The 17,437-nt window shown below is 36.1% G+C and overlaps 1 protein-coding gene across 6 annotated transcripts in view; it reads left to right on the plus strand.

Moving 5' to 3' along the window:
* PHKA1 (phosphorylase kinase regulatory subunit alpha 1) overlaps window positions 1-17,437 on the plus strand; it is a 171,711-nt gene that overhangs the window by 19,852 nt on the left and 134,422 nt on the right. For all 6 annotated transcript variants that reach the window (XM_061409705.1, XM_061409709.1, XM_061409706.1 and 3 more), the window contains exons 5-7: window positions 3,505-3,587; window positions 7,607-7,687; window positions 16,997-17,095. In XM_061409705.1, the coding sequence (XP_061265689.1) occupies window positions 3,505-3,587; window positions 7,607-7,687; window positions 16,997-17,095 (263 nt within the window). The remainder of the gene's footprint in view (window positions 1-3,504; window positions 3,588-7,606; window positions 7,688-16,996; window positions 17,096-17,437) is intronic.

A 17,437-nucleotide genomic window follows, 5' to 3' on the forward strand; every position in this document is an offset into this window, starting at 1 on the left:
CTTCAACATGGATGAACCTTGAAAACATTATGCTAAGTGAAAGAACCCAGACATAACAAGTCGTATATTGTATGATTGCATTTATAAGAATAGTATGGCAAATCTATAGAGATATAAAGTACATGAGTGATTGCTTGGCTGGGGGTGGGTACGAAATGATGGGACAAGTGTTGAAGGGAAATGGGGAGTGACTACTATGGATACAAGATTTCTTTGGAGGGATGGTGAAAATGTTCTAAAATTGATTATGGTAATGGTTGCAGAACTCTGCGAACCCTAAAAACCACTAAATTATTTACTTGAAATGGATGAATTATATGGTATGTGAAGAAGATCTCAATGTTACTGTTTTTAAAAATAAGGAAGAGAGAGGCTTAATTTTAGGCAAGTGCAGATCAGTCTCTGGAGTAGACCACAGGGTCAACCTCATTTCTAGATATTATAGTATGCTTTATGCAGCACTGCCATCTTTGGCCTTACCCAAGCCCTACTTCATTTCACCTGTATATCTCACCTCTGCACCCTCTTTTCTACAAGCAGTGCCTTGGCTCCATAGAAGGGACAGGAACCAGATGTTATGTATGGTCTTGCTTCAAGAGACAGGTCCTCTCCTGTGCTTAACAGGGTTGTTTAAGATCATTCAATAAATAATTATTGAATATCTACTATTCAAAATATTATTTAATATCATTCAAATTAGACTGTGAGATACTTTTAGGGGCTATATGAGATGTTTTGGGGGACTACAAATATGAATAAGATTTCTTCAAATTCAGGTAAAGATTTATCTGTGGTACAAAGTAAAAACTAAGTTCATAAGAGCAAGAAAAATAAAATTCTGTGAAGCACAGAAAAAGGGAATCAATGAGAACATCACAAGAGGAGACAGCATTTGAACTGGGCCTTGAAAGAACAGTTAGGATTTCAAGATATGGAGAAAGCTGTGTAAACAGAATATCATGAACAAAAGGACAAATGGTAGATGTGTGTCATTTATATGGTATAGTGACTAGTTAGCTGCAACATGAGTCTAAGAGATTGTCGAAACCAGTTTCACACTTACTGCCTTATCTCAATCTATGTTCAAGTACCTTGGCACACAAAGCTGACAATGTAAAGCTATGAAGCTGATGTCCGATATTACTGCCTCTCTTTTTTTCCTCTCTATCCAAGAGGTTAAGGTGGGTCAATACTGCTACAAGAGAGACCCTTTGCTCCCCATGCTGCCCTATGCTGTGGTTACTGTTTTGACAGAGCCATGGATCAGGAGTTTGCAATCTGACGATCTGAATCATATAGTCATTTTTAATTTTAAACTTAACAGTTCTGTGATTTAAAATATTTGTCAAGAGAGCAAAGATTTAAATGTGAAAAAAAAAAGAAACTGAAAGCACTAGAAGCATTCATGGGATAAAGCTTTTCAATAAAAGCTTCTGAGAAGAAAAATATACTGTAAGCAAAATGGAACTTCAAACAAACTGGGAAAAATACTTGCAACACATATGATGGGCAAAAGTCCAATTTCTTTAATATTTATTAATATGTTAATAACAGAAAGATGGGCAATTCAATATAAATTGAAGGATATGAAAATACAAAAAGTTCATAGGAAAAGAAATACAGCTGGCTTATAAACATAAGACTCACAACCTTACTCAAAATAAAAGAGCTACAAATTAAAGTGCAAGGATATTCTATCTCTGATCCATTAGAATAGTAAAGATCAAAAACTTTTATTAAAGCCTGTGTCTACAAGCGTGTTGGAAATAGGCAGGCAGTGCTGGTTGGTATGTAAACCGTGGAATTTCTTTGCAGAATAACATGGTGATGACTATCAACATTTAATGTACATGTGGTGAAATATTTAGAGAGAGGAGTACCAATGTTTGTAGCTTACTTAGAAATGTATCAAAAATTGGAAGGACTGTTGGATGGATATAGACATGCTTTAAAAGTATAGTAAAATGTTAATGGTTGAGTCCAGATGGTGTGTAAAATCTACAGGTGCCACTATAAAATTCTTTCCTTTTTTGTTTGAAAATATTGAAAATAAAATGTTGGAAAAAATAACATGCATGAATATGTGACTCAGTAGTTAGGAATTTACCTTGATATACTGGTGCATGTGCACAAAGATATAAACACACAGATATTCATTGCAGCATTGATAGCAGTGATGAAAGATTAGATGCAACCCAAATGTCTTTCATTAGGGAACTGGTTATACGCATAGCTTTTCAGTGGAATGCTACGTAGTCATTTTTTTAAAATGAGGCAGATATATTTGTCTCCAAGTTGTATATTAAAAAAGCAAGGTGCAACATAATATACTACTCTTTGCATAATTTTAATATATGTATAATGTATCTCTGAAAGGATACAGAGGAAACTGGTTAAGATTAGTTTCTTCTAGAGAGGAAACTTGGCAGGGTGGGAGTAATGTGATCCTGATTGGGAGAAAAACTTTCACTGTGTAATTGTTGGTATTTCCCTTGATGGCCGGGAGAGGAAAGGAGTTAGTTTTTAAACAAAAATGGATTAATGTGTACACACTTGGAAGCAGTATAGTATCTTGGTTAGGAACTCAGTCTCTGAAATGAAACAAAAGTTGACAGTCAGTTGAGTCCTATTTCCACTATGTATTAGTTTCATGACTTTAGGCAAATATTTAACTTCTGTAAGCCTCAGGCAGAAAACAGAGGTAACCACCTCTTAGAGTTGTTGTGAAAATTGAATGTATAATTCATGTAAAATATTTTATTTATAAGCTCTTTTTGTATAGTTCAAATTTAGATTATCATTCTTATTCTCCAAAATATGGTTTTGGGTTCTTAAAATCATAATGTTCACCCACTTCTTCTTATTTAGACTCCCTCCAAGCCTTCTATAAAATGTTTATCTTTCTTTTTCCAGACGCCTAGGTTTATACATTTAAACACAACACCAATTAGTTACCTATAGAATTAGAAGTCTGAGAATTTTCATTAAAACAAATATCAATCAAAATTCTTCCATTTTAAAACATGCTGGTGTCTCACTTAGTTGAAAACTAGCCTAGGACTGATTTGTGGTATTATTTTTATGTTTTAGAAATCAAAGTGCTTCTTGATTCCTAAGCAGGAGTAGGACTCTTTGGGAGTAAGGGGGTCAGTTAGTCACTATGGCTACCTTTAAAACCTGTAGTGATAATTGACTAGCTTTATAGGAATGATGCTAAAGCTGAAACTCCAGTACTTTGGCCACCTCATGCGAAGAGTTGACTCATTGGAAAAGACTCTGATGCTGGGAGGGATTGGGGGCAGGAGGAAAAGGGGACAACAGAGGATGAGATGGCTGGATGGCATCACCGACTCGATGGACATGAGTTTGAGTGAACTCTGGGAGTTGGTGATGGACAGGGAGGCCTGGCTTGCTGCAATTCATGGGATCGCAAACAGTCGGACACGACTGAGTGACTGAACTGAACTGAACTGAACTGAATTCCTTTATTCTCTTTTTCCTCAGGACTTCATATTATCCACAGCCTAGATGAAGTTAATTTCATACAGAACCTTGTGTTTTACATTGAAGCTGCATATAAAACTGCTGTAAGTACTCATTTTGGAATGAATTTTAAACACGTGATGTTTTAAATATACTGAACAACCTATTCCTTCTCCTAACGCTGCCCCTCATAGTGAACCAGTCTATAACGCTTCTGGCAGAAGTTGCCTTCAGCCTCTTTCGTTACTAAGCTCTGTTGTCCTTCTAGTGTTTATGGGAGCAGGATAGCTGCTGCTGCTGCTATGTCACCCCACTCCAGTACTCTTGCCTGGAAAATCCCATGGATGGAGGGGGCTGGTGGGCTGCAGTCCATGGGGTTGCTAAGAGTCGGACAGGACTGAGCGACTTCACTTTCACTTTTCACTTTCATGCATTGGAGAAGGAAATGGCAACCCACTCCAGTGTTCTTGCCTGGAGAATCCCAGGGACAGGGGAGCCTGGTGGGCTGCCATCTATGGGGTCGCACAGAGTTGGACACAACTGAAGCAACTTAGCAGCAGCAGCAGCTACTTAGAAATAAAGTTTAGTCATGTGTTTAGTATCATCTGTAGACATTGATTCAGTGCTTACTATACAAAAATAATTAATCTTTTTTACAACTACCATATGAGGTAGGTTTTTAATTAAGTCATTTTTTAATGAGGTCATAATATATTTAACATCTCTCTCAGAAATTACTATTCTTCATTGCACGATGCTCATTGTGTTGAAAATGGCTGTGTTATATATAGTTCAGTGTTTTGCTTGTTTAATTGTTTTGGTTTGATTAGTTGTTTTTTCAGGTGTGAGGGAAAATCTGGAGCCTGTCCTTCCTTATTTACCAGAAGTGAAGTGAAAGTCGCTCAGTCGTGTCTGACTCTTTGCGACCCCATGGACTGTAGCTCACCAGGCTCCTCTGTCCATGGAATTCTCCAGGCAAGAATACTGGAGTGGGTAGCCATTCCCTTCTACAGTGAAGGGTAATTCTAATATAGACATATTTGGTGCAAACAGATATTATTTGTTGATAGATTTTTGTTTTCTGATACCATAAGCCTGCTGTGATGCAGGGTAAAAACCAGGGTTTTCTGAGTTCTATTGCAGCCAAGGTTGCAGCAGTAGAATTAATGATATTTGTGCCTTCTCCTACTCTAATATTTGCTGCACAAACTACGGTAGAGCTGGGTTTAGGGGCAGATAACACTCGCTATGGGATAAATATGGCTTACCTTTCTGAAACTTCATCTTTTGACTCAGAGATTTGATATTAAAAGTAACTTAAGGTAAATACCAAAATAAATACAAGTGTGTGTGTGCATGTGCAAGCATGTGTGTGCATATGAGTATTTCCAAGTTCTGTTCAATGAGAGAGCATAGAAGCCTGACACCACAGTGGCAATGAGCGCTGGTACTCAGGTCTTGAATGTAACTATCATTCTCTAATAAAAGGAATGAGAATTCCTTGTAAAAGTGGTTGATTCCGGGACTTGGACAGGGAAAATACAAGATGAGACTGTACTTGAGCATCTTATAATGACAGAAAGTGAGGAAGTGTTTTTAAAAATGGAGCATGTTAAAAGAACACAGGAGCCAATCTAGAAGAACTCCCAATGGCCAGAGCTGGAACAATTTGAGCAAAATAAATAATGGTAACATTTCATTACAACCCAGAGAATAACCTAAATATCTATAAGTTATACTGATATAAATAAATAGCTGAGTAAAAAAATGAGGGAGAAAGGATAGCACTTCCTTAGAGAAGGATTGCAGTTAATGAGTGTAGAAGTATTAAAGGAACTAGAAAATCACCATTGAAACACCACTATAATTGTTGCAAGGAATTCACTGATGGATGCTAAATTAGTGGATGGATATTCAAGGAGAAACAAGATATTTGCACAGTCATAAAGTGTATCTCTGAAGATATATATTAATTACAGGCATATCTCATTTAACTGTTTCACTCTCTTGCACTTAGCAGTTACTTATGATGTTTACAAATTGAAGGTTTATGACAACCCTATGTCAAGCAAGCCTATTGGTGCAATTTTTGAACAACATTTGCTCACTTCATGTCTCTGTCACATTCTGGTAATTCTTTTTTTTTTTTTTTAAACTTTACAATATTGTATTAGTTTTGCCAAATATCGAAATGGATCTGCCACAGGTATACATGTGTTCCCCATCCTGAACCCTCCTCCCTCCTCCCTCCCCATACTATCCCTCTGGGTCATCCCAGTGCACCAACCCCAAGCATCCAGTATCGTGCATCGAACCTGGACTGGCAACTCGTTTCATACATGATATTTTACATGTTTCAATGCCATTCTCCCAAATCTTCCCACCCTCTCCCTCTCCAACAGAGTCCATAAGACTGTTCTATACATCAGTGTCTCTTTTGCTGTCTCGTACACAGGGTTATTGTTACCATCTTTCTAAATTCCATATGTATGCGTTAGTATACTGTATTGGTGTTTTTCTTTCTGGCTTACTTCACTCTGTATAATAGGCTCCAGTTTCATCCACCTCATTACATTCTGGTAATTCTTGCAGTATGTCAAATCCTCCACCAGCAAAAAGATTTTGACTCACCCAAGTCTCAGATAATGGTTAGCATTTTCTAACAATAAGATATTTTTAAATTAAGGTATGTACATTTTTTTTAGACTTAATACTATTGCACACTTAATAGACTACAGTATAGTATAAATATAACTTTTGTATGTAATGGAAAACCAAAAAGTCATATGATTTGCTTTAATGCAATATTTGCTTTATCACTGTGGTCTATAACTGAATCCACAATATCACCAAAGGATGCTTGCAATTAGTATAATAATATAATAGGAAAATGGTAATAGTAGAATGGAGAAACTCTGTAGACACTACCTTAACCAAGTGATGAAGGTTAATGTTACAAGTAATAAGACATCAACATTGTGTACCCCTGATATGATGCACTAAGAAGGAGCATAATGTTTGTAGAATTCTAGTATTCTTGCCAATAATGCATAACCTCAATCTAATCAAGAGAAGATATCAAGGAAATCCAAACTGAGGGAAATCTATTAAATATATGACCATTAATCTTCAAAAAGTGTCAAGGTATAAAAGACAAGGCTTGAGAAACTGTAACTGGAAGAGATTTAAGGAGGCATGACAAATGCAGCGTGGTATTCTGGATTGCATCCTGGAATATAGTAAGACTATCAGTGGAAAAACTGGTGAAATCCTATGAAAGTCCGTAATTCAGTTACTAATATTTTACTCATGTAAATTTCACTTTGACAATTGTACTATGGCCTGACGTGCTGCAATTCATGGGGTCGCAAAGAGTCGGATACGACTGAGAGACTGAACTGAACTGAACTATGTCAAGTGTTAACCTTAAGGGAAGCTGAGTGAAAAGTGTATAGGAACTCACTACTATTTTTGAAACTTCTCTGTTACTCTAAAGTTATTTGGAAATGAAAAGTTTTTTAAAAGTAATTTTAAACGTTATCTATCGAGGAGCTGTATAGCACTATGGTTAAGAATGTAGGCTTTGGAGAACTTGGTCTCTAATTTTAGCCCTGTCATTCATTAACTACGTGACCTTGAGTGAGTTGCTTAACCTCTCTTTGTACCTCAGTTTCATCATCTATAAAATGTAAGGATTAAGGATGATAATAGTGTAAAGTGCATAAGTAAGTTCTTGGTACATTGTCATTGCCAATAGAGAATAAAATTAGAATGGATATTTAAGATAAAATATTTGGGTTGATGTTTAGGCTCTGTTTCTTAGACCCCCTAGATATCCGCTTTGGTGAAAAATTTTGATAAGCACCTATTTAGATGAACTAAGTTACAGTTCTTAGCCATCAAGCTATCTTCTAACTTCTTGGAGTCCCCAGTAGAACTGAAAGCTACTGGGGAAATAGTTATAGGGGGAACTCAACTCCTTGGCCTCTCCTTAATAAGCATTGTGGGCAAACATATGTATGGCAAGTTAGCTAATATTTATGCCTTTTATTCAAGGGTTGTATATATAGTAAGCATTTAGTAGTGGTGACTTGCTAATGGTGTGTTGGTTATTTTATGCCAGGACTTCGGGATATGGGAACGTGGAGACAAGACCAATCAAGGAATCTCAGAATTGAATGCCAGTTCAGTTGGAATGGCAAAGGTAAACTTTTCCTCACTCTTCTTTTACCAAGTGTGGGATAAGTCTCATACACTTTTGCCATAGATAAAGCCTTAACATGAATGTGGACTATCATCAAAGTAATTGATCTTTTAAATCATAGGCAGTGTCCAGAGTCTCCCATATAATTATGGGCATGTAGCTAAAGACTTCTTTCATAAGCTCTAGATTTGTATGTACAACTGCTTTTGTAGCATATCTCTATTTACATATCCCACAAGGACCTCAGAAAACATGTCTTAAACTAAAATCATCTCTACTACAGCAAAAACAAACAAAAGGAGGCTTATTTTCCCTTCCACACACCAAGTTGACAAAGCTTGATATCAGGAAACCATCTCTCAATTCTCCACCCCACTCACTCTCCTGCATCCCCTCTACTGTTATCTTCATCATCATTATTATCTTCCACTTGGCTTCATCGTTTCCTTCCATCTGCTACTGCCTTAATTTTAGCTTTTATCTCAGAAAGCAGCAAGAAGGCATAAAACTGGATAGCAGGAATAGGATCAAACATATCCATTATAATGATAAATATACATGACTTAATTTGTTTCTCCTACCTAAAAGCAAAGACACAGGTTGATTTAAAAAACAAAGAAAGGAAATTCAGTCTATACCTATACCACTTCTAAGAGCTCTAAGACAGCAAAGTGCCAAAGAAAAATTTAAATCAGAAAGATGGACAAAGTCTGGCCAAAATAAACAAAAAAGAATACAGATGACTATGAATTCAAATGAAGTACAATTTAAAGCCAAAAGTATTACATGGAACAAAGGGGACAAAGAGGGTCAAGATAGAATGAGAAAGTCTGGCCTGGAATGTAGTTTCAATTAATATAGAGCAAAATGTATTAAAAATACAAGGCAAAATAGAAACAGTTATAAGGGGACAGCTTAACACTGAGAGGCAATGACAGATAAAATAAAACCAAAAATAAGGTTATAGAAAATTTAAACTATATAATTAATATGGTTTAATAAATTTATATGTAATTTTGTCCTCATAAAATATGCATTCCCTGGGTAAGTGTTTTTCTTTTTAATGTATTTTTGATTACCAAAATGATACAGATATTGAGCTAATTTTTAAAAATTAAATCATACTCTAATTTACCTCTATGAAACCTGATTTTTTAAATACAGCAGCCTCAAATTTTACTGAACAACATAACTAAACATCTTCTTTCATACAAATAATCTAATTCAGTGTTTTCAGTTGCCATACACATTTAATAATTACTCTATTGATGATAATGCTTTAATGAGGATCTTTGTACATACATTCTGGTGAACCTGCATGAATATTTTTGTAGGATAGATTCGTAAAAGTGAAACCATTGGGTTAAGGGATGTACACTTTAAAACTGCCCTCCAAAACAATTTCCACCAGTTTACATTTTCCCCATTCATATATGATGGATACAGGCTTCCCTGGTGGCTCAGACAGTAAAGCATCTGCCTGCAATGCAGGAGACCTGGGTTTGATCCCTGGGTAAGAAGCATCCCCTGGAGAAGGAAATGGCAACCCACTCCAGTAATCTTGCCTGGAAAATTCCATGGACAGAGGAGCCTGGTAGGCTACAGTCCATGGGATCACAAAGAGTTGGACATGACTGAGCAACTTCATATGATGGATATATGCCATCATGTACCATCTGTATCATTTTCCTCAAACCCTCACTAACTCTGAATATTATCAATATTTCTGAGTAATTTGATTTAAAATTTTTTAACCACTGAAACATTTTTCTACATTTTATTTTGAAATCATTTCAGACTTTGGGAAACTTGTAAGGACTGTGTGAAGAATTCCCATATAGCCTTCATTCAAGTTCCCTACTTGTTAACATTTGTTTGTTCTTTCTGTTTACACATACACATTATTTTTTCCTGAACCAGTTGAGAATAAACTGCAGACATTGGTGCTTCATGCCTCCTAAATATTTCAGTATAAATTTCTTCAAAGACAGTCCCATCACCATGGTCCAATCATCAAAATCAGGAAATGAACACTGGCATCATACTACCACGTAATCCAAAGATCCCATTCAAATTTCTTTAATTGTTCCAATAACGTCATTTATAGCCAAAATCAAAAACAAACAAAAACCCTTATTATTCAGAATCCAATCCAGGATAACATGTTACATTTAGTTGTAATATCTCTTTGGATTTCTTTAACTTGGAATAATACTTCAGACTTGACTTACCTTTTATGATCTTGGCATTTTTAAAGATTATAGGCCAGTTGTTTTATAGGATGTCCTTCAGTTTGATTTTGTGTGATATTTCCTCATGATTTGAATCAAGCTATGCATTTTTTACAATAATACCACAGAGATAATGACGTGTCCTCAGTACATCATCAGGAAGTACAGCTGTGGATTTATCTCATTACTGTTTATGTTGTTTGATGACTTCATTAAGGTGGTATCTGCCATATTTCTCTGCTGTAAATTTCCTATTTCCCCCTTGTAATTGTTAATTATTTTGTTCCTGGATGATATCTGTACAACCCATTAGGTGTCAGTTAGACATGATTTCTCCAAGGAAAGTTTCCAGAATTACCTCTATCCCAAAGATTAAGTCAGTTCTGTCTCATAATTGAGAAGCTACAAATAACTAATAAATATTTGAAAGAATATTCAACCTTGGTAGCAAATTAATGCAACTGACTCACCATTTTTCTATCAAATTAGGAAAAATTTCAGAGGTAATACTTGGTTTGCATGAAAGAAGTTAGTACACAGCTGGTGTTAGTTATATTGGTACAAACTGCATGGAAGGGAATGTAGCATTATGTCTTAAAAATTGTTTATACCCTTTGACCCAGTGATTCTATTACAGGGAATTAACGCTTAAATGACAACTCATTCTACTCTGTTTTTATGAGTTTAACTTTTTTAGGTTCCACACAGAAGTGATATAATATTTGCCTGACATCTCATTTAGTATAAAGCCCTCAAGGTACATCCAAGTTGTCATAAATGATAGGATTTTCTTCTTATGGCTGAATGATAATCCATTACACACACACACACACAGGCAGGTGCCCACACATATACTTCACATTTTCTTTATCCATTCATCTGTTGATGGAAACAAATCATTTCTCTATATTATCAATGATGCTGCAGTAAACATAGGAGTGCATATATTTCGATATCCTGTTTTTATTTCCCTTGGGTATATACCCAACAGAGAAATTTCTGGATCATATGGGAGTTCTATTTTTTATTTTTTTTGAGTAACATCCATAGTTATTATTTTCCATAGTTGCTGAAACAACTTGTATTTCTCTCAAGTGTGTACAAGGCTCTCTTTTATCTATATCATCACCAATACTTATCTTTTTTTATGATAACCATTCTGAAATATGTGAGGTGATTGTGGTTTTGACTTGTATTTCCCTTTTGATTAGTCATGTTGGGCATCTTTTCATGTTCCTGCTGGCCATTTCTATGTTCTCTTTGGAAAAACTGTGTAGTCAATTCCTTTGCCCATTTTTAATTGAATTATTTGTTTTTATGTTATTGAATTGTATGAGTTCTTTATATATTTTTGATATAAACTTCTTATTAGATATGTGTTTCACAAAAAGTCTCTCCCATGCTGTGGGCTGCCTTATGTCTTTTGTTTTTCCTTTTCTTTTTTTAATTTATTTTTATATTGAAGGATAATTACTTCACAGAAATTTCTTGTTTTCTGTCAAACCTCAACATGAATCAGCCATAGGTATACATATATCCCCTATCTTTTGAACCTCCCTCCCACCCCATCCCACCCCTCTAGATTGATACAGAGCCCCTGTTTGAGTTTCCTGAGCCATACAGCAAATTCCCTGTTGGATATCTATTTTACATATGGTAATATAAGTTTCCATGTACTCTTTCCGTACATCTCACCCTTTCTTTCCCTCTCCCCATGTCCATAAGTCTATTCTCTATGTCTGTTTCTCCATTGCTGCCCTGGAAATAAATTCTTCAGTACCATTTTTCTAGATTCCATATATATGCATTAGAATATGGTATTTATCTTTCTCTTTCTGACTGACTTCACTCTGTATAATAGGTTCTAGGTTCATCCACCTCATCAGAACTGACTCAAATGCATTTCTTTTTGTGCCTGAGTAATATTCCATTGTGTATATGTACCACAACTTCTTTATCCATTCATCTGTCGATGGACATCTAGGTTGCTTCCATGTCCTAACTATTGTAAATGGTGCTTAAATGAACAATAGGATACATGTGTCTTTTTCAATTTTGGTTTCCTCAAGGTATATGCCTAGGAGTGGGATTGCTGGGTCATATAGTGGTTTTATTCCTAGTTTGTTTAAAGGAATCTCCATACCGTCTTCCATAGTGGCTGTATCAATTTACATTCCCACCAAGAGTGCTAGAGCGTTCCATTTTTTCCACACCTTCTCCAGCATTTATTGTTTGTAGACTTTTTGATGATGGCCATTCTGACCGGTGTGAGGTGATAGCTCATTGTAGTTTTGATTTGCATTTCTCTAATAATGAGTGATGTTGAGCATCTTTTCATGTGTTTGTTAGCCACCTGTATGTCTTCCTTGGAGAAATGTCTGTTTAGGTCTTTTTCCCACTTTTTGATTGGGCTGTTTGTTTTTCTGGCATTGAGTTGTATGAACTGCTTGTATATTTTGGAAATTAATCCTTTGTCAGTTGTTTCATTTGCTATTATTTTCTCCCATTCTGAGGGTTGTCTTTTCACCTGGCTTACAGTTTCCTTTACTATGCAAAAGCTTTTAATTTTCATCAGGCCCCACTTGTTTAATTTTGGTTTTATTTCCGTTACTCTAGGAAATGGGTCACAGAGAATCTTGCTTTGATTTATGTCATCGAGGGTTCTGCCTATGTTTCCCTCTAAGAGTTTTATAGTTTCTGGTCTTATATTTAGGCCTTTAATCCATTTTGAGTTTATCTTTGTGTATGCTGTTAGGAAGTGTTCTAATTTCATTCTTTTACACATAGCTGTACAGTTTTCTCAGCACCATTTATTGAAGAGGCTATCTCTGCCCCACGGTATATTCTTGGATCCTTTGTCAAAAATAAGGTATCCATAGGTGCATGAGTTTATTTCTGGGATTTCTGTCTTGTTCCATTGGTCAATATTTCTGTTTTTGTGCCAGTACCATACTGTCTTGATGACCGTAGCTTTGTAGTATAATCTGAAGTCAGGAAGGTTGATTCCTCCAGCTCCATTCTTCTTGCTCAAGACTGCTTTGGCTATTCAGGGTCTTTTGTGTTTCCATATGAATTGTGAAATTTTTTGTTCTAGATCTCTGAAAAATGCCATTGGTAATTTTATAGGGATCACAGTGAATTTGTAGATTGCATTTGGTAGTATAGTCATTTTCACAATATTGATTCTTCCTTCCCAGGAACATGGAATATCTCTCCATCTGTTTATGTCATCTTTGATTTCTTTCATTAGTGTCTTATAATATTCTGTGTACAGTTCTTTTGTCTCGTTAGGCAAGTGTGTTCCTAGATATTTAATTCTTTTTGTTGCAGTGGTGAATGGGATTGATTCCTTAATTTCTCTTTCTGATTTTTTCATTGTTAGTATATAGAAATGCAAGTGATTCCTGTGTATTGATTTGTATCCTGCAACTTTGCTAAATTCACTGATTATCTCTAGTAATTTTCTGATATTGTCTTTAGAGTTTTCTATGTACAGTATCATGTCATCTGCTTTACTTCTTTTCTGATCTGGATTCCTTTTATTTCTTTTTCTTCTCTGATTGCTGTAGCTAGGACTTCCAGAGCTATGTTGAATAATGGTGGTGAAAGTGGACACCCTTGTCTTGTTCCTATCTTAGGGAGAATGCTTTCAGTTTTCGCCATTGAGAATAATGTTTGCTGTAGGCTTAGCCTATAAGGCCTTTACTATGTTGAGGTAGGTTCCTTCTATGCCCATTTTTTGAAGAGTTTTGATCATAAATAGGTGCTGAATTTTGTCAAAGGATTTTTCTGCATCTACTGAGATGCATATGGATATGGTTTTTATCTTTCAATTTGTTAATATAGTGTATCACATTGATTGATTGATTGATTTGCATATATTGAAAAATCCTTGCATTCCTGAAATAAACCCAACTTGATAATGGTTGAGCTTTTGGATGTGTTGCTGAATTCTATTTGCTAAAATTTTGTTGAGGATTTTTGCATCAATGTTCATCAGTGATATTGGCCTGTAGTTTTCTTTTTTGTATGTTGTCTTTGTCTGGTATCAGGGTGATGGTGGCCTCATAGAATGAGTTTGGAATTGTCCCTTCCTCTACAATTGCACTCATCTCACACGCTAGTAAAGTAATGCTCAAAATTCTCCAAGCCAGGCTTCAGCAATACAGGAACCGTGAACTTCCTGATGTTCAAGCTGGTTTTAGAAAAGGCGGAGGAACCAGAGATCAAATTGCCAACATCTGCTGGATCATCAAAAAAGCAAGTGAGTTCCAGAAGAACATCTATTTCTGCTTTATTGACTATGCCAAAGCCTTTGACTGTGTGGATCACAAGAAACTGTGGAAAATTCTGAAAGAGATGGGAATACTAGACCACCTGACCTGCCTCTTGAGAAACATATATGCAGGTTGGAAGCAACAGTTAGAACTGGACAGGGAACAACAGACTGGTTCCAAATAGGAAAAGGAGTTCGTCAAGGCTGTATATTGTCACTCTGCTTATTTAATTTATATGCAGAGTACATCATGAGAAACGCTGGGCTGGAAGAAGCACAAGCTGGAATCAAGATTGCTGGGAGACATATCAATAACCTCAGATATGCAGATGACACTACCCTGATGCCAGAAGGTGAAGAAGAACTAAAGAGCCTCTTGATGAAAGTGAAAGAGGAGAGTGAAAAAGTTGGCTTAAAGATCAACATTCAGAAAACTAAGATCATGGCATCTGGGCCCATCATTTCATGGCAAATAGATGGGGAAACAGTGGAAACAACGGCTGACTTTATTTTGGGGGCTCCAAAATCACTGCAGATGATGACTGCAGCCATGAAATTAAAAGATGCTTACTCCTTGAAAGGAAAGTTATGACCAACCTAGATAGCATATTAAAAAGCAGAGACATTACTTTGTCAACAGAGTTCCGTCTAGTCAAGGCTATGGTTTTTCCAGTAGTCATGTACAGATGTGAGAGTTGGACTATAAAGAAAGCTGAGCACTGAAGAATTGATGCCTTTTAACTATGGTGTTGGAGTAGACTCTTGAGAATCCCTTTGACTGCAAGGAGATCCAACCAGTCCATCCTAAAGGAGATAAGTCCTAGGTGTTCTTCGGAAGGACTGATGTTGAAGCTGAAACTCCAATACTTTGGCCACCTGATGCAAAGAGCTGACTCATTGGAAAAGACCCTGATGCTGGGAATGATTGAGGGCAGGAGGAGAACGGGACGACAGAGGATGAGATGATTGGATGGTATCACCAACTCAGTGGACATGAGTTTAGATGAACTGCAGGAGTTGGTGATGGGTAGGGTGGCAGGGCGTGCTGCAATTCATGGGGTCGCAAAGAGTCGGACACAACTGAGCGACTGAACTGAAGGGTTAGTTCTCTGGTTGGCTAGGGTCTTGGAGTCAGTGTTCCCACTCTGAAGGTTCAGGGCCTGATCTCTCTCCAAAGACCAGTCTAGGTCTAATCTACCAACAGGAATTTCACCCAAAATGAAAGGGCCTTTACTTGAGTTCCAGAAGCCAGTGCACAAGAACACAACAAAGGTCTCTGACTCAGCAAAAACTCGGTATCGCTTGCCACATGGACAGACCTTGGATTGCAACAGATGACTAGAGGGCCTTCTTTAGGAGTTCTTTTTCATCTTTTTGATTGTTTCTTTTGTTGTTTAGAAGCTTTTTAGTTTGATGTAGTCCCTTGTATTGATTTTTGCTTTTGTTGCTTATGATTTTGGTGTCATATCTAAAAAAATAATTGCCAAGACCAATGTGAAGGAGTTTTATGTTTATCAGGTCTTATGTTAATCCATTTTGAGTTAATTTGTATGTGTGGTGTAAGATAGGGGTACAATTTCATTGTTCTGTGTGTGATTATCCAATTTTCCCAAAACCGTTTGTTGAAGAGACTATCCTTTTCTCATTGAGTGTTGCTGGCTCCCTTATAAAATATTAACTGACTGTAAATACAGAGATTTATTTCTGGGCTCTCTATTCTGTTTTATCAGTTTGTATGTCTGCTTTAATGCCTATATCATACTGTTTTAATTACTATAGCTTGGTAGCATAGTTTGAAATCAGGATCTGTGATGCCTTCAGCATTGTTTTTCTTTTTGATAATTGCTTTGGCTATACGGTGTCTTTTGTAGTTCCTTACAAATTGTAGGGTTTTTTTCTGTGAAAAATGCCATTGGAATTTTTATACAGATTGCATTGGATCTATAGATGACTGGGTAGTATAGACAGTTTAACAATATTAATTCTTCTGAAACATGTACATGGCGATATCTTTCCATTTGTTTTTGTCTTCAATTTCTTTCATCAATGTATTGTTTTTCAGTGTACAGATCTTTCACCTCTTCAGTTAAATCTATTCTTAAGTATTTTATTGCTGGTGATGCTATTGTGAATGTGATACTTTTATTTATTTTTTAGTTATTTTGTCATTACTGTATAGAAAACACCACTGATTTCTGTATTTTTGTTTTATATCCTGAAAATTTACTGAATTTGTTGATTAATTCTGATAGATTGTTGGTTGAGTCTAGGGTTTTCTATATATGAGACCATATCATCCACAAATAATGACAATTTCATTGCTTCCTTTCTGATTCAGATATCTTTTATTTCTTTTTCTTGGCTAATTGCTTTAGCTAGGCCTTCCAGTACTATGTTGAAGTAGTACTTCAGAGTGCTGAGAGTGGGCATTCTTGCCTTGCTTTTATCTTACAGGAAAACTTTCAATTTTTCACCATTGAATTCGCTGTGGGTTTGTTGTATATGGCCTTTATTATGTTGACGTGTGTTCCTTCTATACTGAATTTGTTGAGGGTTTTTAATCATGAAAGTATGACTACAACCTCCATCTCAAATGTCTCTGGGACAATTTGGGAGACCCAAAAAAAAAAAAAAAAAACCTAAGAGACCCCTGTGAATAAAGAATGTTATTATATTTTCTGTTCTGCTAAACATATTTAAAATGGCATCATGTGCATTGATATACCAGGATAGAAGAATAAGAATAAGAAATATACGTCTTTATAGTGCTAAAGTTGTCCTTTCCTCCTTTGTTCCTCAAAGGCAGCCCTGGAAGCATTAGATGAACTGGACCTGTTTGGTGTGAAGGGTGGGCCGCAGTCAGTTATCCATGTCCTAGCTGATGAAGTACAACACTGCCAGGTAAGAGGATTGGACCATATTATAGAAAAATATATTTTTACTCAGACTCAAATTTAGCATGAGCTTTAGAATAAGGATAACTGAATGAGAATACATAATATGATTTATTATCATGTGCCAAAAATGTCTTATTAAGCATCCTATAGAGATAAACCTGATGTGGCATGAGCTATAACAGAGATCATAGTCCTGTTCTCTCACCCAACATTATAAAGGAATCCCATCACAGTGTATGAAATTATCCTCTATTGTATCTCCTTTTCTAAATATACCAAGAGAACAAGAGGTGATAGATTTTGAGTGTTCTTTTTGATAGTGGTTCTGAATATTTCTCTTGTCCCC

The sequence above is a fragment of the Bos javanicus genome, chromosome X, assembly GCF_032452875.1.
Source record: "Bos javanicus breed banteng chromosome X, ARS-OSU_banteng_1.0, whole genome shotgun sequence".
Lineage (NCBI taxonomy): Eukaryota > Metazoa > Chordata > Mammalia > Artiodactyla > Bovidae > Bos > Bos javanicus.